The 23,682-nt window shown below is 51.9% G+C and overlaps 9 protein-coding genes across 9 annotated transcripts; 5 read left to right on the forward strand and 4 right to left on the reverse strand.

Annotated features, from left to right (window-relative positions):
- Positions 1–246: 246 nt before the first annotated feature.
- Positions 247–5,891, reverse strand: SNOG_13032 (hypothetical protein; the record flags this gene model as incomplete). The annotated part of the gene is given in 9 exon segments (XM_001803194.1): positions 247–737; positions 757–1,027; positions 1,089–3,580; positions 3,649–4,383; positions 4,436–4,888; positions 4,943–5,399; positions 5,448–5,560; positions 5,609–5,822; positions 5,868–5,891. The coding sequence occupies 9 exon segments, from the start codon at positions 5,889–5,891 to the stop codon at positions 247–249; spliced, it is 5,250 nt and encodes a 1,749-aa protein (XP_001803246.1).
- Positions 5,892–8,679: 2,788 nt separating this feature from the next.
- SNOG_13033 (hypothetical protein) lies at positions 8,680–10,062 on the forward strand (the record flags this gene model as incomplete). Its single annotated transcript, XM_001803195.1, has 3 exons — positions 8,680–9,035; positions 9,082–9,139; positions 9,201–10,062. 3 exons carry the CDS (start codon positions 8,680–8,682, stop codon positions 9,942–9,944), a joined length of 1,158 nt encoding a protein of 385 aa, XP_001803247.1. The 3' UTR covers positions 9,945–10,062.
- Positions 10,063–10,811: 749 nt separating this feature from the next.
- Positions 10,812–11,773, forward strand: SNOG_13034 (hypothetical protein; the record flags this gene model as incomplete). Its single annotated transcript, XM_001803196.1, has 2 exons — positions 10,812–11,082; positions 11,178–11,773. 2 exons carry the CDS (start codon positions 10,812–10,814, stop codon positions 11,693–11,695), a joined length of 789 nt encoding a protein of 262 aa, XP_001803248.1. The 3' UTR covers positions 11,696–11,773.
- Positions 11,774–13,439: 1,666 nt separating this feature from the next.
- On the forward strand, positions 13,440–14,493 carry SNOG_13035 (hypothetical protein; the record flags this gene model as incomplete). The annotated part of the gene is made up of 3 exons (XM_001803197.1): positions 13,440–13,718; positions 13,792–14,183; positions 14,244–14,493. The coding sequence occupies 3 exons, from the start codon at positions 13,440–13,442 to the stop codon at positions 14,491–14,493; spliced, it is 921 nt and encodes a 306-aa protein (XP_001803249.1).
- A 759-nt stretch (positions 14,494–15,252) lies between these two features.
- On the forward strand, positions 15,253–16,543 carry SNOG_13036 (hypothetical protein; the record flags this gene model as incomplete). Its single annotated transcript, XM_001803198.1, has 3 exons — positions 15,253–15,293; positions 15,482–15,533; positions 15,638–16,543. The coding sequence occupies 3 exons, from the start codon at positions 15,253–15,255 to the stop codon at positions 16,541–16,543; spliced, it is 999 nt and encodes a 332-aa protein (XP_001803250.1).
- A 1,501-nt stretch (positions 16,544–18,044) lies between these two features.
- SNOG_13037 (hypothetical protein) lies at positions 18,045–19,088 on the reverse strand (the record flags this gene model as incomplete). Its single annotated transcript, XM_001803199.1, has 1 exon — positions 18,045–19,088. The coding sequence occupies one exon, from the start codon at positions 19,086–19,088 to the stop codon at positions 18,045–18,047; it is 1,044 nt and encodes a 347-aa protein (XP_001803251.1).
- Positions 19,089–19,654: 566 nt separating this feature from the next.
- SNOG_13038 (hypothetical protein) lies at positions 19,655–19,886 on the reverse strand (the record flags this gene model as incomplete). The annotated part of the gene is made up of 2 exons (XM_001803200.1): positions 19,655–19,717; positions 19,860–19,886. The coding sequence occupies 2 exons, from the start codon at positions 19,884–19,886 to the stop codon at positions 19,655–19,657; spliced, it is 90 nt and encodes a 29-aa protein (XP_001803252.1).
- Position 19,887: 1 nt separating this feature from the next.
- Positions 19,888–21,286, forward strand: SNOG_13039 (hypothetical protein; the record flags this gene model as incomplete). Its single annotated transcript, XM_001803201.1, has 5 exons — positions 19,888–20,064; positions 20,109–20,241; positions 20,291–20,414; positions 20,469–20,920; positions 21,012–21,286. 5 exons carry the CDS (start codon positions 19,888–19,890, stop codon positions 21,284–21,286), a joined length of 1,161 nt encoding a protein of 386 aa, XP_001803253.1.
- Positions 21,287–21,695: 409 nt separating this feature from the next.
- Positions 21,696–23,543, reverse strand: SNOG_13040 (hypothetical protein; the record flags this gene model as incomplete). Its single annotated transcript, XM_001803202.1, has 6 exons — positions 21,696–21,748; positions 21,945–22,075; positions 22,153–22,496; positions 22,552–23,155; positions 23,215–23,402; positions 23,448–23,543. 6 exons carry the CDS (start codon positions 23,541–23,543, stop codon positions 21,696–21,698), a joined length of 1,416 nt encoding a protein of 471 aa, XP_001803254.1.
- Positions 23,544–23,682: the final 139 nt, after the last annotated feature.

The following is a 23,682-nucleotide window of genomic DNA, read 5'->3' on the forward strand; positions in this document are numbered from 1 at the left end:
TATATAAGTATTAATTTAATTAACCTAATACATCGTTCTATCTGATAACTGTTGTAAGATATAGATTAGGCCTATTCTATCGTATCCTCTTGTCTAGGATATGCTCGCCTTACCCCCGAATCTTCTCCGCATACTTAGATCCTATATCCCCTGCGAAGTTCTTCAGTGACCCAGAGCCCATAATCTCCAAAACGCTCATCGTGAGTCCGAACACCTGCTTGATCCACCGCCGCAGTTCTATCGCCATTAACGAATCGAGCCCGATCTGCGTCCAGTGTCCGGTCCAGTATCCATCTCTTCCTCGTCATGCGGTTTGAGCATCAGGTCGTAGATCTTCTTGCCCAATTCGACGGCAAGGAAATCCACTCCCTCCCCGCGTAGGAGGCTCTCATCCCCCAGTTCGCGCACCCGTTCTAGGAAAGCCTGCAGCGCACTTGTCTTCGAGCCGCTCTTGCTGTCTCCAGTGCTCTCCGACTCGCGCGCCCGTTGGTTGCGATACAGGCCCATGCGACGATTGTGGCGCCAAGTGGCGCGGTTCTGCGGGTCGGCCAGGTCCTGCTCCGAGCGCAATCCCATCAGGACTTGAGAACGGTTCAACCAAGGCTTTGGAGGGATGGCCGTTGGACCGGTCTTCCCGTCAGCGGATGGAACACTCTCGATGAGATTGAGCTCCAAGAAGTCGAGGAACTCGCGCTCCCGCAAGGTGTAGATTCCTTGCGCCTTCAAGTTCTTTTTGGCTTGTGGGTTCTCGGCGACGAATCCAACACACCTCGACGGGCGAGATGTTCAGCACCGATGCGGGCAGTTCAAGGGAATGTCGGAATTGGCAGAAAGCCTCGAGGAACGTCCCCGTAGCAAGGTAGTTGGCCTGGCCGGGCGTGTCCGCAGCTGTCAGGATGGAGCTCGCTAGCCAAAAGAAATCCAGAGGCTGGTCCTTCAACACATTATGGAGATTCCACGTCCCCTTCACCTTGGGGCCGTTGACATCGACCCAATCCGAGTATGTCATCTCCAAGAGTGGCGCATCCTACCGCCATGTTAGTGAAATGAAATCGTTGGGGTCATTTTGGGTCATTTCGCAAACTCACCTTCAGCACCATGGCTAGCTGGAAGACGCCCTTGATCACCTTCTTCGTACTGTCAATGGCCTGAGCAATATCATCGGCATTTTCGACGCTTCCCGCCACCAAGTGGGCGGTACATCCCATCTGACCAAGCTCATGTGAGAGACTCTGACTCTCTTCATCCTTGCCGGCGTGTCGGGAAAGTATGATCAAATCGGTGGCCCCATGCTCGACCAACCAAGTGGCCATGGATCGACCCAAACCACCTGCACCTCCGACGATGAGATAAGCTGCCGCGGAGTCCAGGGTCAAGGTTGAAGATGGAAGCTCTTTCTTCAATTCAAACGGGTGATAACGGCCAATGCACACTTGACCGTCAATGACCACGAACTCCTTGTCTGCATGGAGGCTTGCCTCGTCTTTGGTGGTCCGAATCTTCTGCAAGACACCATAGACTAGTTCATCGAACCGGCTCTCGTTGGTATCGATCTCCATGGTGAATAGCGGAAGGGACAGCTCTGTCCGCACCGTTCGAGCGACGCCGAGCGTCTGCGCAGACCGCGGGTCCTTGCACCGCACCTGGAATGGCGGACACAGCCATAGAACCTTCTCGGCATCGACGTGTCGGATCAGGGCCTGGAATGCGGCCAGTCGATCAGCCGTCAGGTCTTCGCCGAAAAAGTCGCTCTCCAATCCAACGGTAGCGATGATGTCCTGGCCTTTGAGAGGCATCTTCTCCCCCAGCCGGCACTTCTCAACCTGCAAGCCACAGTCCTGCAGATACAACTGGAGTCGCGTTACAATGTCCGCGTTTGCATTTTGGTACAGCAAGGTTATTGCTCGGGCGATCTCTGGCACCTGGTTCTTTCGCGCAGGCTGAGAGATGATCGTGGCCGCAAGCCGGTAGGAAGGTACTTCCTGGTCCGGCACAAAGGCGTCGACACCGGTGAAGCCGGCCGCCTTCAGGTCAATATCCCACCTCTGCGGCTGGACATAGGGCTCCCAGTCTCGGCCATCAGCCTCACCTAGCCACCATCCGACGAAATTGCCAAAAATGTAGTTGGGCGACTGAATGAGGGAGCACAGTTCGGACAAGATGAGAAATCCATCAGGCTTCAGCAGCGCTTCCAGGTTTGATAGCGTTTCCTTCAAGGATGCTGTCGCGTGAACAACATTAGGGGCGAGGATGATGTCGTAGGACGAGGCTTCGAAGCCCTGAGCAATACCGTCTTGGGAAATGTCGAAAGTCTTGAATTCCATGTTAGGCGCATAGGCAAACCGTTCTTTGCCTTGCGGAAAGAAGCCCGCAGAAAGATCGGTAAAGGTATAAACGGAGTAGGGAGGAAGGCTACTCTCTTCAATCAAACCGCGAAGGGTTTGTTCGGTTGTTCCGCCTGTCCCTGCACCAACTTCAAGGATGCGAAGGTTGGGTCGGTTGTTGGAGAGCAGTCGGACAAAGTCGCCGTATCCAAAACTCACCGAGTCGTAAAGCGCGGAGAGAATGTCATCTTGCATTAGCAACTCCAAAGTGTCGGCTTCACCAGTGAAGATCTTGTCTGCGTGCTCGCAGATGCGCTTGATGCCGACCGAGTAAGCGTGCAAGCCAGGAAGAGCCATTACCTTCGCGTATGTTTCTTCAATGAGTTTATGCCTTTCAGCGCGAGGCAGTCCGACCCATTCTCTGGCCTGTTCGACAAGGGTGTACTCTCCAGCAGCCGCCCTGCGCGCCTGAAGCGCGAGCCACTCACGGTATTTGGCCAGGTGTGGGTGGCAGGGCGGGACGTTAGCCACCTTATCCTTCGACTCAAGCACACAGAGCAGAATTAGTTGCTCTTCGAGTTCTATCTCCAGCAACGGACGTTGGGGCTTATCGAATAGGCCTCTGGGGTCTACAAAGTCGAAGTCTGGAAGCCACTGCAAGCGGGCGCCAGCATGAACATCAACCACATCCGCCGCCTCCGCCCCCAAAGGAGCCAGCTGCACTTCTGACATTTGCAAGGCTACCTTTCCGTCCTCGGTCAGGCACTCTACGCCTTGGGTGAAGTCGTGTGCCCAGGCCCTCAGGTTAGCCGCACCGCTGAAGACCTTGACATTCCCAACCACGACTGGTACCTCAAGCTGGTCAAGGTTGCGGCACAAGCCTCGAGCAGCTGCGACAATCAGCAGTTGGATACACGCATCGATGGCCGTAGGATGTAGCGCAAATGGTGTCTTGTTCTCCAGCGGTGCGGGGCTCACAACATGAGCTTCTGCCAGCGAGTCTGTCGCGGAGGACGTGATATCCACGAGACGCTGGAACTCCGGCCCGAATACTACCCCGACCCGCGCCATCGCTTCGTAAAATCGCATGGAGGTGAGCTTTCGAGGCAGTTTACTAAGTGTGGCAATCTGGGGCAGTACCTGAGTCTGACTCTCGGACAGCGGTGATACTTGGCCAGTACAATGAATCAACCAGGAATCGCCATTACATGAAGCAATGGAGAAGTTGTACCAGGATTCGCTCTCTGCTGCACCACCTGGGTGCGCATGCAATACGGTCAACAATTCCGTCGCATTGGAGTCGGTTAACACGAGGGCCTTGCACGGGCTTCGACGTTCCGCAGATGGTAGCCCGTTTCAACCCTTGTAGTCTGTCGAATGGCTTCTCCAGCCATGGAAATGTATCCAGCTAGAGGGAAGACGACATCGTGACCAATCTTATGGTCTATGATCCAGGGCACGTCTTCGAGACTAAGCATGTTCCGCCATATTGGTGAGAAATCGGGTGAGTCGACTGTCCGCTCACCGAGAAGAGCATGATGGGGAAACGGGCGCTGGCGCCAGGCGCTTGACAGGCGGCTTTCATACCAGTATGATCCGCTGTGGTCCCAAGGGTAGACGGGCAGTCCACTTAGGGCTTGTCTGTCCTCTGAAAAGAGAGCCTTGACATCAATGGGCAAAGCCTCCTGATACATTTTACCAACAGCAGAGAGGAAGGATGTGGTACTGTCTTGGTTCCGGATCTGGCTTGCGATGTAATTAAAGGGTTTCGACAGCTTCGAACAGATGTCGCGAAGGGGTCCAGCAAGTGTGGAATGAGGACCGACTTCCAGGAAAACGTTGCTACCGCTTGTCTTCAAGTTAGTTACAGCAGAGTCAAATAGGACTGGAGAGGTCAGATTGTCCACCCAGTATTGCGGGCCGAAAGAAGTAGGATCGTCCACGCGTTTGCATGTGACACTTGAGATGAATGTAGCCTTGTCTTCAGAACGCGGGGTGCCAAAGTTGTTCTCAGCCTGGAGCAGCTCCAGGTATTCTTTGCCAAGAGGCTTCATGTGGTCTGCAAAGATGTCAGTGGATCGAGAATACATAGAAGAGTGTCTTTGACCTACGAGAATGGTACGCCATCTCAACTTTGAGGAGACGAGCAAAGACATCTGGCTTTGCTTCCTTCAAGCCGGCAATGACCTCCTTCAGAGCTTCCTTATCGCCGGAGATGGTCGTGCTGCTCGGACTGTTTTCGCAAGCAACACACACACCAGCACGCAGGAATGACTGCACATCGGCAGCAGGTAGTCCGATAGCTGCCATAGCTCCAATAGAGCGATCCCCGTCCTTGGTGACATATCCGCGATAGTACGCTGCCGCAAGAGCATACTCGAGCGTGATGTACCCGGCGGCGTACGCGGCCGCGATCTCGCCGCTCGAGTGACCGACAACTGCCGCGGGTTTGACACCGAGTCGCATGAGCATGTGAAAAAGAGCTACTTGCAATGCCGTACAAAGCGGTTGGGCCATCTCGGCCCGGTCGATCTGGCTGGTCTCGGCTGGTTTCTGAAGCTCATCTGGTTGATCACAGTTAGTCAGGAGCTGTAGCCCAGTTCAAACCATGAACATACCAAGTATCGACCAGGAGGGAGGTTTGTTGAATTTCTGCAGGATTTCATCCATGGAGACCAAGTCTTGTCTGAAGCTCGCCTCAGTCTCGATAAGATTCTTCCCCATTCCTGCCCACTGGGCACCCTGGCCGCTGAAGATCATTGTAATGGTCGGAGGCCCCGTGGGAGCCTTGGACAGAGCGGATGTTTCGAGCTCCCCATTGTTCCAAATGGCAAATGCCCGCTGAGAAAGCCGTTCTCGGTGGATGGCGAGAGTATATGCGAGGTCGGGAATGGAATCTGGGTGGTTACGGGCATAGCTTCTGTACAAATCAACCTGCTCTTTAAGTGACTTTTGGGTATTGGCTGAATATAGGAGCAGCTGCGGGCTTTTAGCCGCCAGGGATTGGCCAGCACGGCTGGCCCTCTGAGCAACATATCCACGTGAAAGGTGCTGGGCCACCGATTCAATGATCACCTGCGATAGTCAGAGTTATGATCTTCAAGAGTTGAACAAATCATTTACATGAGCATTAGAGCCGCCGATACCGAATGAATTGACGCTGATCCTTTCTGCCTTGTCCAAGGGGAAGGGAGTGGGTTGTATGGGGACAGCGAGCTTCTTCTCGGCGAATGGAACTAGGAACGGTCAGATCACTATTCTCAGCAGAGTACTGGTCGACTGACTCTTGGGATTAGGATTTTTGAACTTGATGTTTGGCGGTATCGTTTTATGCTCCAAGGCAAGAACCGATTTGATCAGGCTCGTGATGCCGGAGCAGCCTTCAGAGTGCCCAACATTCGGCTTCACAGAGCCAATAAACACGCCCCGCTCACCGAAGACGTTACCAACCGCAGTTGTCTCTATGGGATCTCCTGTTGCAGTGCCAGTGCCGTGGCACTTCGATGCGTTAGTCAGCTGCTTTTGTTTCTTGAACCTTAGAACATACCTCGACGAAGGCTGTCTCATCCGGACTCAGCCCGGCCTGCTCATAAACATGGCGCATGAGCGCTTCATGCGCCTCGGCGTTGGGGCTCATGATTCCCATGCTCTTGCCGTCGCTGTTGGTGCCTGTGTTCCGAATGACAGCGCGTATCGGGTTCCCATCCCGGATAGCATCATCAAGCCGTTTGACGTAAATTGCTGTGATGCCTTCCGCTCGAGCGAAACCGTCGGCCGAAGCATCGAACGTCTTGCAGGAAGCTCCTGGGGATAGGATGCCTTCACCGAAGAAATTTGACGTCAGCGTCGGTGCTAGAATCAAACTCGTTCCGCCGACAATTGCGCCTGTTATGTCCCTCGCCTGTAGGGCACGGCAGGCCTCATGGAGGGCGACAAGCGACGCTGAGCACGCTGTCTTGATCACCACACTGTAGGTAGTCAGCGCGCAAGTCGAAGGAGCAAAGAAGGAGACAAAAAGGCACTCAACCAAGGGAGTGAAAAGAGATAGGACTAGGTTACCTTGGTCCTCGCAAGTCATATTCGTATGATACCCGATTGGCGAGAATCATGTCACTATAGCCAAGCACATTATAGCTTCGACTATGCTGCGGTTCCCGAAGACTCATCTCCATCCAGTCGTGACCAAAGTTTCCGATATAGCAACCAACGTTTCGACCACGATACTTCGTCTCTCCCGCGTCTTCGAGACACTCTCGAGAGACTTCCAATAGCTGACGTTGTTGCGGATCAGCTTTCTCGAGCTCAGTCTTGGTCATGGAAAAGAAAGAAGCATCCAGACTGGACAAATCTTCATCCAGGAAGTAACCATGGGAAGCCTTGATGGGGTCTCTACCGTCAAGGGAGCCGTTGAAACCAGAGATGTTGTAACGGCTGGCAGGAATGGGCATCCGAGCATCTCGGCCATTGACCAGAAGATCCCAGAAAGAGTCCCCATCCCGAATGCCTCCTGGGAGGCGTAATCCTAGCCCACAGATTGCAATTGGCTCGGTTCCGTTTACAATGTCGCGTTCAGAGTCCGAGGACTCAAAAGGACCAGAGTCAACAGGCGAAGTATCCCGAGTTGAGGGAACCCCATTTGGTAATGACGAGGTTTCTGCCAGTGGAATCGACATCGTATCTTTCAGATAGAGGAAAAGTAGAGATAGCAGTTGAAAATGAGCTGTACTTGATTTCAAAATTTGAAGCTCTGAAGACTAGTGTTTTCAGTGGTGAATGGTCCCTCTATATATATGTTAAATTGCACCTAGACCTGATATCGAGAAGTGCGTTCTCTCTTCAACACTGGATTGCATCTCTTCCTCTTAGAACGTACTGCACCAATGGTCGGCCCTTTGCGTCTCTTCCTCTTGGACCGTACTACACCAATGGTCGGCCCTAAGTTAGTGTTCACGTTGCAGAGTATGACCCGCGACGAGATGAAAGCTCCACAGGAAAAGCAAGGGCAAGCAAGGATAAACAAGGACAAGCAATTGGACTTAGCTCTTGGAGTGGGGTTGAATGCATCCCCATGTCGTGATAGGCACTGTGGACCCTGGCATTCATCTGTCGGGAAATATAGTGCAAACATTATCTGCACGAGTACTAAGTGAGATGCAGCTCGTGTATGCAACAACGGGCGCCTGACAGCTCTGCATCCGCCTCTGCATTTGCAGCTCTAGCAGCATCGAGAATGGTGCAGCATATCGACAACAGTCTACGCAGCTCACAGCCGAGGCATACCTCGGAACGAGCACATACGTACGCAAGGATCTCGGGAAAGCTTCCTTGACTGTGTCTTTGCAACGAGGCATTGCAGTTGCATCCTTGTTCAATACCTCGGGAGCGCCGAAACTCCACACTGAAACAGTTCCGTAGCGCTCGGTTAGTATTCACTTATATCGCTATGGTCCAATTGTATGGTGAAAAATCGATACGTTCACGTCCATGCATCAAAATCAAATCATGTCAGCACTTCGATCTATGCCGAGATCTGAGTCACATCGGTGTCAGACTCTGACGATTGAGCGAAGGCAAGCACGAGGTCGGCTTTACAAAGGCACCGCAACAGGGGCACCATGACAGCGGTAGCCCACGCAGTTAGCAGCACACGCAACGAACGCTAGATAATCTATATGAGCAAAATAATGTCTCGGATATCCCTGCGACGCATGCAGCCTCTCTGCGTAAATGATAGTAGCGTCCGCTTTCATTGAAGCCTTACAGACACTCTCCTTCCACTGCCGTAGCTTAGACAGCTAAGACATATCAGAATCTCGACATAGATCGGACATTTTTCCGCATAGCCTCAAGTTTTGATCCAACACGACCAACCTCAATCAAGACGTCCTTAGGAGCCGCTAACATGTATCTTTGACTGGTATTCATGGATCCTCGATTTCCCCCACCCCTTGACGCGCTACAGCAGCATCTTTGGCAATACTTCGGACCGGATAGGTACATCTCTTCGGCGCCGAGAGAAAGTGCGTAAGTGAGCGATTAGCTCAGTAGTCCATCATATCCCTGGCACGTACGGTGGGCCCTGACCCTCCGTGTAACGTTGGCAGACCGGTACGCATTGGTCGTGGAGGGAAGTGCTCGAGAGAGTGACGTGACCGTGTATTTCATCCTATGCTTGCTTTGTGCGGTGGGCCCAGATCCGGCGTGTGACGTTGGCGTAGGCTTTGATTGCGGAGTATATCAGCAGAGCTCTCCTCATCTCTGCCATCTATGATCTTCGCACCCACGTTTTACGAGATTTCTCCATCCTGATAGATCCTGATTTACCAGCACTTCTATATTGATCTCATCGCTCAACATGACTGTCAACGGAACCGACGGTAGTGCCGATGGCTGCCAGTACGTTGTCGCAGGCATCGACATGAGTGATCTTTTCCCCGCCCCGTTTCCCAACGATGTGAAGACGGTCCACCTCGAGACTCTCTCGTTGGCCAAGCTTCTTCAAAATGATGAGGGAGAGCTCCGTCGTATCTACGAGAACTGCAAGGACCCAGGGTTCTTCCAGCTTGACCTCACCGACGATGACCGCGGCATTCAACTCCTGCGTGATTCGGTGGACTGCGCGCGGTTGGTCAGACAACTGGGTCCCAACATGAGCATCGAGGAGAAAAAGACTTACAAGCAGCACGACCGCGTGGGACCCTTCAGCAAGGGGTATGGGCTCGGTTACCATGGTTTCTCGCGAGCTAACGTGAAGCAGGTACCAGGTCTACGACATCCTGCCGAACGGACAGCCCAAGTACAATGAGACGCTCAATGTATGCAGTCCCATTTCTTCTTCACAGAATTTTTTGACGGTTTCTCACTCTTCGATTCTAGTTTGACATGACGGAGGTGCTTGGCTACAGTAAAGAGCCCACCGAGCTCCCGTCCTGGCTTCGCCCGTACAAGGAGCTGGTCGCACGGACCATGCGTAGCGGCAATACGATTGCCAATATTTGTCTCAAGGCACTGGAAGTGGGACTGCAGCTCCCGCGCGGTGCCCTCACCGACGCGCACCGCATTGAGGATCCGTCGGATGACTTCCTTCGCCTCCTGCGCTATCCAGGCGCCCAGCCCGACCAGCCACGCGACGACCTTACCTTCCCTGCGCATAAAGATTTCACTTCGATCGGCCTCTTGTTCACCTGGCTGGGGGGTCTCCAGCTCCCTGCTTTGGGTGCTACCCCCGGCGCCAAGTCGAGCCCCATGACCGGGCCGCTGGACATCCCGGAGGATCAGTGGCGCTGGGTCAAGCCAGTGCCAGGAACGGCCATCGTTAATGTGGGATCCCAGCTGGAGTTTTTGACCAACAAGGCCCTGACGGCGGGGTTGCATCGCGTGGTTCGTGCTCCTGGTGAACAAAATAATTTCGACCGGTACAGCGTGCTAGTGCAAACGCGCTGGGCCAACAGGCTCCCCATGAAGCCGTTGCAAAGTCCGCAGATCTCATCTGTATTGGACGAAGCAGCAACTCAGATCGCGACCATGACCGGCGGTGAGTGGAGTTCGCAGGGTGTGGGGAGCTTCAGCAAGTGGGTGACCGACCGCACACAGCGTAAAGAAGTTCTGATCGTTCAGTGATTGGGTCTCTCTCCTGAGAGTCTCCGCCAATCGGATTCACTATGTGTATGTATCTAGCTAGGTCCAGAAATATCAATGGATAGCGTCCACTCGTTTCCGGGTGTACACACGGTTGCACTAGTAATTCGCGCTTAAAATTGTGAAATGACTCATCTGGAATGTCCATTTATGCCGAGATTGACTGAGGTCGATCAAAGAGGTAATTACATCACATTCAACACGGTGCGAGATCCAGCCGTTGCGCAAACGGCGATTGTGCAAGTTGCCGCATCACAATCAGGTTCTACGCTTGTAATTGTCGGATATAGATGCCTTCTGAAGTAAGAGACAGGGTTCTACGCTAAGACTGTGCCTTCAAGGAATTTCGAGAGGCATTGGGTGGTTCAATCGGTACTTTCACGATTAAGTTCGCCAATGAAAACAGGGCTAAGCTTTTCGCAAACTTGCTTGTTTCAGGCTTACATATGCCGAGTACGGGCCGTCACGTTGTTGCCGCCCGGCAAACCTTCTTTGTAGATCGGCGGAGATCTGGACAGCATGACCATATACTTGTAACCAACCTTCCTTTTTTTAGCCTCCGCTACCCCGGTCTACCCCCTTCCCGCCTCCAGGATACGTGCATAGAAGCGAAGTCCGGGGCCCGAGCTTAACTCCGGGCAGGTTGCAGAAAGTAGGGAAAAAACATGATTGAACGCTCCGTTTAACTCCGGATAGGTTGCATAAGTTGCCAAAACACAGGATTGAAAGCCCCGTCCTCCTTCCGTTCTCAGCTCTGAGCCCAAACTTGAGCCTTCCCATCTTTCCTCCATCCAATCTTGTTGATCTCCGTTCCCCCTAGCAGAATACTCAACTCGCGACGACAAGGCCATGGCTTCAAAGAATTCGGACAAGATCGTTCTTGTCACCGGAGCCAACCAAGGTCTAGGCCTCGCTGTCATTGAAGTCGCCGGTAAACGCTATACCTCCAACACGTACATACTTTGCGCGCGAGATATCAAGAAGGGCCAGCAAGCAATCCAAGAGCTCCGTGAACGCGGGGTCAGCGCCGCCATTGACGTGGTAGAGCTGGACGTGACCGACGACGACAAGATCGCCACCGCAGTCAAATATGTGGACGCGCAGTACGGACGGCTCGATGGTAAGCATACGATCCGCCCTCGTTTTGGGTTCAACCGAGAAGTAGCCAGAGACAACGCGAGGCTAACGAAAGGCGGTTGCGCCCTACGACGGTAGTTCTCGTCAATAACGCAGGTTTCGTCAAGCTCGGCCACCAGGACAGGGACCTCTCGGCCATACGTGCCACGTACAACGAGTACATGAATGTGCATATTACATCGGTGGCTGTGGTCACGCACGCATTCACCCCGTTGTTGCACCGGTCAGCCATGCCCAAGGTCATCAATATCACATCCGGACTAGGAAGCATCACCAACGTCCTGTCGGCACGCAAGATGGCACGCGTCCCGCCATATGGAGCCAGTAAGGTAGGGATGAACGGGCTGACGGCGCACTTGCAGGTCGGCGAGAACGAGCGGGTGGCGGCGGGTGCGTCCAAACCACCACGGATCCGCTTCTTTATCTCCAACCCGGGGTTACTGAAGACGGCCTTCTCCAATTACATTTCGTTCGGAAAGGAGCCACAAGCGGGCGCGGAAAGTATAGTGCAGCTGATGGGCGATGAGGAAGGCCAATTTGATCACGCCATGCAATGGGAGCATGAGGAGGGACAGATGCGTGTTGTGCCGTGGTGATTCCTGCGCACAGTGAGATAGGTACTTTTCTATGTAGTCGGGCCGTTCCGGGCGAATATATCCTATTGTATGCCCTGGCATGAAGTACATACCGCAGTTGTTCCCCTATAGATCGAGCCAAGTACCTAGCACATCAAGCGATGGGCACTATACATGCCAGATTAGGCATACGTCATTCCGGCTGTGCATGCCCATCACTGTTAGTACGAAGGGCCGGCCCTATGGCGTCGGTTAGGGAGGGTGAAGATAAGCTTTCGGTCCGATCGCGACTAGATCGGGTCTAGCGCTGCGCTTGGCCAGCGGGTTGCGCGGGTAGAGTATTAAGCCTTCTTGGCGGTTTTGGCGGTGTTCTTCATCCCTGTGCCCCACGTTTTCCCCAAAAGCCTCATGGTACTATCTCTTTACTGCAGGTTAGGCTTAGCGACACGTGTTTGAGCCCGTGAAATGGGGCGACACCTGCAGCATGAGGCTAAGTGGCACGCTTCGGACCGTGTGCGATGGCCTGACACCTGCAGCAAATACGTCAGGGGGTTGCAGCAGTGAAAGGGGTTATGATAGCCATGCAGTCCAGCGTTGACCACGGGCCAATGTTGTATCTGTATGGTATACAGGCTTTAGCGATTCTATGCGTAAGAATGCTGCACCTCGCTTAACCTACAAAGATAGGATTTGCAGAAAGTGTAAGAGGATAAAAAAGAAGTCTTTAGCAACTCCTAGGTGTCACCCTTATGCTTATAGTGGAGACGAGAGGATAGATCTGCCCCTGTTTTCGACATTGGTATGTCGTGGCTCCATGCTTGTTGTCCAAAAATCACGCATGGTCGTCGGGCTGTTATCAGCCGCTCATATCCCGGTCGATACGAGAGTAAGAAGAAGAAGAATCAGATCGGTCAAAGCTCTCGTCCAATGATTAAGCCAATCCTCTATTTGACTCAAGTTTGCACTATTTGTGCGTCAAAGGAAATTGTATATAAGGCGCTTGTTTGGAATCGATATTCCGGCAACACGATCGTTTTGTAGTTTGTTTACCAGAGATTCACTTTAACAATTCGATTGAACTGCTCCACAATGCAATGTGCAACGTTGGCCTCACTGGCGATATTCCTTGCAGGTACGGCAGCTGCTGCTGGTTCCTTGCCCCAGCGCTCGTCCTGTGAAATTTCTAAAGCCAACATTGGGCTATCTCAGGACTCGACAATATTCTTCCCCAACAGCTCGGGATGGGCGAACCAAACCCTCCGTTGGACTGAGTTCATGGCTCCTACTTATTCTGTTTCGGTCCGACCAACCCGAGTTTCGGACGTGCAGGCTCTGGTAATTCCAACCTTTGGTTGTCCCCTAATCATTACTGATAGTGTACAGGTCAGGTTTGCTACCCGCTGTAACGTTCCATTCCTCGCGAGCTCCGCTCAGCATGGGTTCAACACTGGACTTGCCGAGCTGCAGAACGGGATGGAAATTGACTTGTCACTCTTCCGAAACGTCTCAGTAGATGCTCATGAGAATACCGTGACTGTTGGCGGCGGTATTCGCTTCATGGACTTGTTCGATCCAGTCTTCAATGCGGGAAAGCAGATTAGTATGCCCCACAAAACAAGCGCGCTGAAGGAACTCACCAAACTAACCTCAAGTAGGCACTGGATCAGGGGCCTGTGTCGGCATGATCTCTCCTACGTTAGGTGGCGGGGTCGGGCGTCTCAGCGGTATTCATGGTACACTCTCCGATCAATTGCTGAGTGTCCAAATGGTGACCGCCAACGGCAGTCTGGTCGTCGCGTCCCAAAAAGAAAACCCCGACTTGTTTTGGGCCCTGCGGGGTGCCGGCGGTAACTTTGGCATTGTGGTGGAGGCTGTGTACCAGGTCAAAGATCTGACTTCGAAATACGTTGTCAACCTTGACTATGCCTTCTCCGCGAATGACACTGGCACGATCATCGACTACCTGGCTTCATTCGGTCCGAACATGCCCGCAAAGCTGTCGTTTATCGTTGGAGCCCTCTATAATGAGAAGCTATACGGTGGGGTAAGTGACCCCTGATTGCGTTGATACATGCCGCGAACGATAGGGAACTAACTGTACCCCCTCTCTTTTCTAGTTCGCTGTTATCGTCAACGGTCTGTATCTCGGCCCACAGAGTGAGGCCGAACATTTTCTGGCCCCACTTCTCGAGAAAGCTACTCCTTTCAAGCAAAATGTCAGCATGGTGCCTGAGAACAAACTAGTCTACGCCGCTACCTTTGGCTCGCAGGGTAACTCCACCATCGCTTGCTCGGGAAAGGGAGTCGACCGCAGCATCTTCGGCGGAGCCATCAATACGTACGACAAGGCCACGTACATTGGCTTCATCAATGCCTTCAAGAGCCTTACGACTACTAATGCTGACCTCCGAGGCAGCATATTCTTTATCGAGCATTTCAGTAACTATCAGGTTCAAAAGATCCCGGACTCTACCTCAGCTTACCCTTGGCGCGACATCACTGCACATCTGTATGTGTTTCCCGATACCCCAGTTCAAGCGTGACGTGGCCACTGACTAAGCCTTCCTAGTCTCTTCAATTACGCCTGGAATGACCCCGAAAGCGAGCAGGTTGTCGACCAGTTCGGCAAACAGTGGCGCGCAGCGTTTCAAAAGACAGCGGGACTGAACCCTCCGCAACTTTACGTCAACTACGGACACGGAGACGAAGGCAATGAGATACTGTACTCGGCCAGAAAGCTGCCCAGGTTGCGTGCTCTCAAGAAACAGTGGGACCCTAACAATGCGTTCCGATTCCATCATCCCATCTCGATGTTCTAGGTCAGAACAGTGCCATACCGTAGACTGGGTGATTGGGGAGACTCAATGCCCCTTCTGATATGGTAGACAGTTCTAATCCCGATGAGCGTTTCCAGAGCCATGTCTCAGACTCAGAGACAGTTTTTAATCCTCTATTTCCTTTCAACTACTAAGAAAGTTAGACGCGAATACTACCCCTGTTGCCTCATCATCTGCGTGGCCTTCACCGGTTGTTCATCACAATGTTCTTTAATTCCCAATCACGAACTCGGGTGGTAGTGGAGCTCATGCAGCGGTGACAAGTTGCGGAATTACTATGTAAAGTTAGTCTAGAGACCCGCTTGCGTGGCTTCTTGGTCCGGCCTCCGGAACAACTTTCTGGAGAGTGACATGCCTTACTGGATCTAGCATGAGCTAATTTCGGGAGAGGTAGTGCATGATTCGCGGCGGAAACTATGAAACGAACGTCCAGTTAGTGCTCGCGTTGTCCCAGCGCGGGGGTTCGGAAATTATCTCTCTAATTAGTAGTTCCTAAGAAATACGGGGGCCATTATGCAGCATGCAAATTGACATCTGTCTAACTCACTCTTATAGGCTGGTCCAAAGAGAGTATGCTGCGCTTTTTATTGTTTGGTTTCGTCTCCCTAAGAAAGACTAGCGTCTCCTAGCCCCCATGAAGGTGCGCAGTCTTCGAGGAAAGTCCGCCCCCTTGCGAAATTGTTTGCAGCTATATAAAGGGACCGTTCCAGTGATAGTAGAAGTCCTCGACAGCTCAACAAGATGGCTGTGGCGATATCTGACCGGCGCACGCCATCCGTGAGGTAAGTTGGACTTTTCCAAAGAAGCAGATCCCTTCTCTGAGTCTTTTGAGTGTTAATTGATCCCGCTCATAACAGCACAAGAGCCTATCTATCGGTAATGGGAGGGTTTTGCGCACTGTTGTGTACTGTTGGCTTTGTCGTTGCCTTTGGCGTCTTCCAAGGATATTACACCGAACACTTGCTTCAAGGAAACAGCGATTTCGACGTATCGTGGATTGGATCGGCCGCAATCTTCTTATTGTACGTATCCGCGCCCATCTGTGGCGTTCTTGTCGATAAGTTTGGGCCCAAGGTATTCACTATCGGCCTCCGAAGCTTGAATCATTTTTCATGACTGGTCATAGGTTCTGCTCATCGCCGGATCCGTTGGAGTGCTCGTAGCGATCTTCATGATTTCACTCTGCTCCCAATACTACCAGGTCTTCCTGGCTCATGGCGTGCTTCTGGGGATTAGTATGGGTTTTGTCACTTGGCCTCCTATGGCGGTGGTTTCACGCAATCTACCACACCATCGTGGCCTCGCCTTGGGGGTGGTCACCGGAGGTTCTTCTGTGGGAGGAATAGTCTGGTCGATCATGATTGAGCAGCTGCTGAACAAGCGAAACTTCGGATTCCCATGGACAGTTCGCGTGGTGGGGTTTACGATGCTGCCCCTTTTGGTCTTTGCATGCAGTACGATTACTGAACCACCCAAACAACTCGAAACCCAACCCAGACCGGGTCTGGAGCCCACAGCAGAAAGTAGTCCAGCCTCCCCATCCCTGAAGCCAAAGGATGCGTCCCGCTTGTTGATCCGGAGTCCCGTCTTTATCTCTCTCTGCGTTGGCTTCGGCCTCGCCTTCCTGGGCCTTTTCAGCCCCTTCTTTTACATCCCTTCGTATGCAGCAAGTCATGGTGCGTCGGCACAGACGTCCTTTTACATGATCTCCATCATGAACGCAGCCACCCTCTTTGGTCGTGTGATCCCCGGCGCTGTGGCGGACCGTGTGGGCCACTACAACGTGATGGTCTTCCTCTTGCTTTTTTCGGGAATCATCTCATTCTGCTGGACCGCCGTCCACACCCTGGCAGGACTTGTCATCTGGTCGATTGCATATGGGTTTTCTTCTGGGGTAGGTCTTCCAACAGCCACACTCTCTGCTCCGACTAGCAGGCGATTCATCAGTGCTAATCGCCACAAATTTGAAGGCTGTTCTAAGTTTGCAGCCCGCCTGCGCAGGGAAAATTGCGACTCTACAGGATCAAGGTAGGGCAATCGGCTTCTTGCAGGGTTCGTTGGCTGTAACGTATGTGGATGTACCTTACAGAAGACGATACATATCTAATTTGTTCCTCAATGTAGGGTCTTGGTCGGCTCACCCATCGGCGGTCAACTACTGGGCCACTATGGATATCTGGCGCTGTCGATATTTACAGGCGCTACGCTGGTGGCGGGGGCAGTGAGTATAGGCTATGCAAGAAAATGTCTAGACTCAAGGGTCATCGCAGCCGTCTAATTTTAGTCGTGGGGAGGCCCTCTTTATTCTCCATGTTCAGAGTGCGCGGAGATTGCGGTACCGTGTAGAGACCTCCTCGCGAGTGTTGCAGCGATGCATGAAAGCCTATGAAAGCAGAAAAGCTAGTTTGAAGGACGCCTTACCAGAAAATGAATATATTCACTCTTCCTTGCCAGAAATTAATACCGTTACGCGATAATCGCTTCAATCAGTCGTGCAGCAATCTGATTACTAAAAGAAAAAGATATAAAACAGAGCGCATAGGCAGAAAAGGGCGTAGATCCTTAACTTAATTATAAGAAGATAGTAGTTGCTAAGAATAAGCGGACTCTAGAAGATATTTTAGTAGTGTTGGTGAGTGTACGGCCTGTGAGTTTGCCATCAAGTAGGCCGCGGTTGTTGAGGGCAAACATGCTGCTTCGCACACTGGCAAGATCCAACCGAGCAGAACATATGCATGTCCTTGAAGATAGGACGCTTTATATGTACTGCTACACGTTCCTTTCGTCTCAGTTGCTTCGGCTATGAGACGGCAGTCAATTGTTTTGCAAATCGTGCTCATCACATGTCCACCGTTTCGTATCAACTGCACCGGGCTTGTCTCCGTCACTACACTATTGCTGTCGTTGTGATGTTAGTTACTTGAAGGGCGTCATGCTATTTGTTGGCGTAAGAAGCCGATATACTGACTTCTGTGCTAGCCTCACGGGAATAGAGTGATCGAGACGTGTGGTGCAAACAGGTGACATCAAGCGCGACAGGCGCTAATCTGTGATGTCCGGTCGGGGATGCAGAGTACTGCAGAAATTATAAGTAAAAAAGTTCGACTGTTGCACATACCAAACAAGGTTGCGCAACTTGCGCTTCAGAGAGATGCGCATGCGGATATCTATGCGGATGTTACCGGTGTTTTGATCTAATTGTCTTACTTGTTTGGCACCCAATGAGGTTTTCCGATCGATATACACAATGCCAGGATGATGTTGGCCTGCTTTCTCGGCTCAACTGGTTCATCGCTGTTAGCATTGCCATACATGCCATTGTCTCGTGCGACTAAACCACGGTTACAGGTCACCGATAGCGCTGAGTTTCTCGCACGTCAGTACATTCGAAGTCGATTAGGAATGCGCTCCTCATACGTTTTGAATGCGGCAGATGCTGGAGTATCGAAAGTTCATTGAAATAAAGCTAAGACCGGGGTATCATTCGCAAAGTTATCCGAACGCCTGTAACGATAAAGTGTGTCGCGCAAAGCTCAATCAGAATCGTACTGTACCAGCGGCACGGTGTTGGACATCCCTGTCGCCGGTACATCTCTCGACGTAACCGCATCATCGGCTGGGTCCCGCTTCCTCTTAAGGGCGCTGAACGTCGGTGTCTGCTTCGACTTTGCGCTGTTTCTGCGCGTCAAGAAAGGATCGATAGCAGCCTTGGTATTGCCGACCAAGGCTTGCTGCAATGCTTGTCGATTCTTCTCTGCCGTGATTACAGACTTTGAACTTGTGAACCGTGTGACTAACGCACTTGTCTCTTTCGTTTTGGTGTTGTCAAAAAGAGGTTTCCACGCGCTCCTTTCCAGCTCACCCGCATCAGGACCGCCGAACTCAATGTTGCGCGCTCGCATGCGATCTGCCTCGGTCTCATCCACAATATCAAGGCCGAGACTGAACTTGTCTTGCATGCCTGCCTTGTGTCTGTCCTCTCTCTTCCACACCTTCCTCTTCTCCCGGAAACCTTTGCGCAAGCGCGCGTTGTTGTCGTAAGGGTCTTTCCAGACCTCACTCTGGTCATACAGCTCTTCCACGCGCTCCCTGTTTTTCTTCTCCGAGACTTTGTCTTCCATCTTCCCCTCAAGGTTTGCGAACGCATCATCCCGCCGCCGCGCCTTTTCCTCCTCTGTCAAGAACTTCAGGTCGCCCTGACCTTCCGCGCCGCTGTCTTCCGGCCCATAGTCCCTTTTCTTCGCACCCTCGACGACAACGTATGCGGCGTTCTTCGGGTCGGTCCTGATCTCCCACCACCCGCCGCACGCGCTGTGCTTCATCCGGAAACTCCATATCGGCGTGCTGTAGTAGTTGCCGACTTTCTTCTTCTCGGCATTGAAGCGGACGCCTTGACCAACGATGGCAGGAGGGATGCAGTGGTCGCACCATACCGCGAAGGGCAGCTCGAAGCGCACGGTGAGGATGCCTTGGGATATCTTGTTCGCTCGTTTGCCGAGTGGATGCGACGACGCGTTAAATGTGGGTGGATTTGAAGCGTCGGGCGGGTAGTACCGCCCCATGTTGAAGCCCTGCATGCTGGGCGAGCTGGTGCAAATCGAGGGGCGGCGTGCGCGCGGTGAGCGTTGTGTCTGCCACTATCATCAGATCAAGCTTTCTTCGTTGCGGAACCTCGGTACCATTACCCAGTGTGCTGACTAATCGAGACTCAACACCAGAAACCTATCGCGGTATCGCCTCACCCGCAAAGCTTGCAGCTTCACGAAACATAGCGGCCCAGTCGCCCAAGACGTCGCCAATTGTAGCGTCTGCGCACCAACCAGTTCAAATCAATACAATTACGTATCTGATATGACGAGCGGCGTTTTAGCCCTGCGCGGAAGGAGTGACACGCAGTTCGGACTAGGCCCGGACTTGCACATTACCCGTTCAGGATGAGATGCGCTTTAAGCAAGTGCATAGTTGAGATGCAAGTCAGAATCAGCAACCGCCCTTCCGTATTACGGGAAGCCCGAGCCCGAGCCCGCCCCAACCCTGTTGCGCCCTGAAAAGCCACAAGTATGCAGGGCAAAACTTGTCATGCAGGTAAGAGTAAGCCAACTTAGACGATGCAGCGGCTTAAGCCACGTAGGCAAATACTCGCTCATTGCATCTGCAGGCTTCTGGTCATGCGGAAGTATTTCGAGCGTCCCGTCACCCAAAAATACTGCAGGAATGTAGGCACCCCGAGAAATCTCCCAAAGTTTTCCATCTTGTCTTCCCAATAACACACCGTCTCAGAAAAGGTATTTGTAAATTGAAGTACATTTCAGCACATCTATACCAACTACGTACCACGGTACTCTTACCTCAATCAAAACATATTCTTTGGTCATTATGACGAATTCGTCGCCTGCTCAGCTTCTTGCTGAGATCGAAGCCCTTGCAGCAAATCCACCGCAGGAGCTCTTGAATGATGCAGAGTTGCGAATCAAGATGTACAATGCTTGCAACGCAGCTCGATTCGCATTAGAACGACCGACTGAAGTTGTCGTGCAAGTGCTTCTCTCAAGGGTATGGCGATAGCTACTCGATACCCAAATCAGGCTGACCTGTAGAAGTCGGTTGAAAGCGCCTTACTGAGCACCGCTCTGAACATGGAGCTTTTCCCACTCCTTGGAAAGGGCGATGGCGAGCCTAAGACCCTGGCTTCTTTGAGCACAGCTACTGGTGCCAATCAGACGTTACTTAGTATGTCCAGACAATACTTCAAAATTTCACTCACTGATCAATAAAACAGAACGTGTCCTCCGCGTGTTAGTTGCCAGCGGCGCGGTCCGCGAGCACGGCAATGACACTTACACTCTGCCTGCCAATTATTCGCTCTTCGCCGACCCAGCGTTCAACAACTCTGTCCGTAACTGGTAAGAACTTCATGCTTAGACCTTTGACTACCTCGCACCTAATGACGCACTCAGCGCATCATTCATGGAACCAACACTGCGGGAGATCCCAGGCTACTTGAAGGCTACAGGCTATCAAAACCCAATAGACCCCAAAGACACTGTCATACAAAAGGCCTTCCAACAAGACGGCTTGACCTTGTTTGAGATTTTGAGTGACAAGCCAGCCGCAGCCCAAGGCCTTGGGGTCTTGCTGAACACCTGGGCCGATGGACATGAGTTTCTTCAGCAAATGTATCCTGTACAAGAGAGGCTCGTCGATTCCTTTGATGCAAGCATCGGCCCGGTGCTCTTCGTTGATGTCGGCGGAGCAACTGGCCAGAAGGCAATCGCTCTCAAAGACAGCCTTGCTCATGTTCCTGGGAAGATCATCGTCCAGGATCTCCCAGTGTATGTCAAACAAGCACCGACTGTGGATGGGGTGGAATTCATGGTCCATGACTTCTATACCGAACAACCGATAAAAAGTAAGCTCACCTCCCATTATTTTGAATCCGACTAACTCTCTGCAAGATGCGAAGGCCTACTACATTCGTCAATGTCTTCATAATCACCCCGACGAGGCGTGCGTCGAGATCTTGAGTCGCCTGCGAGAGGCTTGCAAGCCAGGATACTCCAAGGTCCTCATCCACGAGCAGTTGGTTCCAGAGGTCGGTGCCAGTGCTGAATCCTGCGTCGAAGACATCACTATGATGGCGATGTGTGGAGTGGGAGAACGGACGGAGAAGGAATGGACTCACATCATCGAGAAAGCCGGATTGAAGCTACTGGCAGTGTATTCTTCCAAGGATGGAGTGTCGGAGAGCGTCATTGAGACTGGTGTTGACAAATGATGTGCCGTGGGCGACGACACAGTCTACTATTGAAATAGTGATATAGATCATGTTTGGCGTCATTTGATAGAAAAGCAACTGCCACGTTGAAACTAGTCCTCATCTTCAACGCGACTAACTAACTTTCCATGGTGTGAGACAAAGCCATCCCGTAACCGATGCCCCCGTCGAACATGGCTGGGTTTTTTGAACGTAACCAGTCCGATAAGGACATTCAATGCGGATGCAAAAGTTGGGAAAATACTTCGAGCTGAACACCCCATCCAAAAATCTTAGAGACTCGGCACATAAGCTGTTACCACATATACACCTCGATTTTACATGTAAATGACTACCATACCTTGACCGAGAAATCGTACGCATGGCTATAGTTTGTATACCTGGGTGTTGTCGAACCCAGCTTTGAAGATCACAGATGGTCAAAGAAATAAGCAATGTAGATGTATTGGTTGCCGACTATGTCTACCTCGCAGTTCTCACACCAGTCTTGCTCCATCACATGCTTATCGTCTCAAGCATTGTAATTTCACATTTGGATGTGTTCCAAGGCCCCTGGAATTCTTGATTACTTCCTCATATCCGCCCTTCAAACTCAGCTGATGTCCAGCTACGATCTTTGCTACAATGATCCGAACCATTGGCATTGCCATGTACTTACCCATGCATTGGCGCGGACCAAAGCCAAAGCGTGAGAAGTTGTATCGGGTTTGCGATGGCTTTAGTCCCATGAAGCGGTGAGGTCGGTAGACAAGTGGATCGGTACCCCAGAATGGGTTGCGCTGGTTCAAGCTATAGATATCTACGGCCACATTCGTCTTCAGGATATGAATTAGCATCAGTAATACGAGGGATATACGATGACTCACTCCCGCGGGTATGACATAGCCATCGGCAACTCGGTCAGTCGGTGCGCTTTGAGGAACTGAGAATGCTGCAAAGTTTTGTCAGCAGAGGGGCTGTGCCACATCGGGGGAAACCGCTCACCAGCGATAGGCCTCAATCTCAACGATTCACAAATGCATGCTTCCAGCAATGTGTCACTTCGTTGCACGTAGGCTTCCCAACCTTGCCTCGCGGTCTCATCTTGGATCTCACGAACCAGTTCTTCTTGTACTTCCGGATAGCAGGCCAAGAACACAAGATTCCAACTGACACTTCCGATGCCGACATCAAGGTTCGCATAAAGCGACTCGTCAACCGTTTGTAGGACCTGTGTGGTGTTAGCGAAAGCTGCGCGATGTTTAGTTGGAAAGCTTCAGCCGTACCTGCTCTCTCGTCATTCCTCCATCAGTCTCAGTATCCTCCCACATCTTCCGGAACAACACGTCTCCATTCTTACTATTGGCTATGCTGTATGCATCGATATTGAACTGCATCCACGCCTCCTGCCACTGTTTTAGCAATCGGTTGGCTTCTGTCGGCAAATACTTTGAGAATGAGAAGCGGGGCAGTCCGCCTCCAAGTGCGTATACGAAAAGCTTCTCGCGCTTCGGGGACCATTCGCTCAGCCACTTCACTTGACCGTCAGTCAGATCTCCGTAGAAAACTGTGGCAATCATCAAGAATGGAAGCATAAGCAGATCCGCAACAGGGTCGATCCGCTCGTTGTTTGGGGATCTGGAAGCAAAGAATGCAGCCAAGTGAGCTTCTGTCATATCGATCATCTTTGGGACCAAGATTCCCGACGCAGCGTGCGTAAAAGGCGGATCAGTCTTCTTTCGTACTTGTCGCCACGCATCTCCGTTAATGAGCCCAACACACTGACCGAGTATTGCCGACATGAAATAGCCAGAGCCCATGTTTTGGGCTTTCTTGTGTTGGTCGGAATCTCCAAAGACGGCCCGTATGGCTGAGGGTGTACTCACTACCCTATTCGGGCAGCTTCAGCAATGATTCTACAACTTACTGCGTGTGGTAGGTGTACTTACACCTCCGGCATCATGCCGTTCCAGATGCGATAAGTAGATCCATACTTCTCGCGCCACTCAATGTTCTTTTGAGGCCCGAGAATAAATTTATCGACATCGCCATTGCCATTTGGAAAACGATAAGGAGTGGAGGGCATAGAGCGTTGTCCCGATATATCGCGGATAGGATAGCGCCAACTGAGATAGCACTGGCGACGTCAGTAAGTCTTTGGAACAACATGAGATCTACTCACATGCAATAGCCACGACACAACTGGGGTGAACGTATTCCGGAGAATTAGCCACAAAGAAAGCAGAGCGAGGCTTGCGAGAAAAATTTGGATCGCCATCTTTCTCCTGTGGTGATTAAGAGACGTAACAGTGATCAAAGGAGAGTTATGTGCAGGAATGCAATATGCTCAAAGCCGCGCAACGTAAGTTCAAGGGGACGAACTATGCTAAGAGTATGGCAGCATGGTACAACGAGTG

Source organism: Parastagonospora nodorum, assembly GCF_000146915.1.
Source record: "Parastagonospora nodorum SN15 chromosome Unknown scaffold_25, whole genome shotgun sequence".
NCBI lineage: Eukaryota > Fungi > Ascomycota > Dothideomycetes > Pleosporales > Phaeosphaeriaceae > Parastagonospora > Parastagonospora nodorum.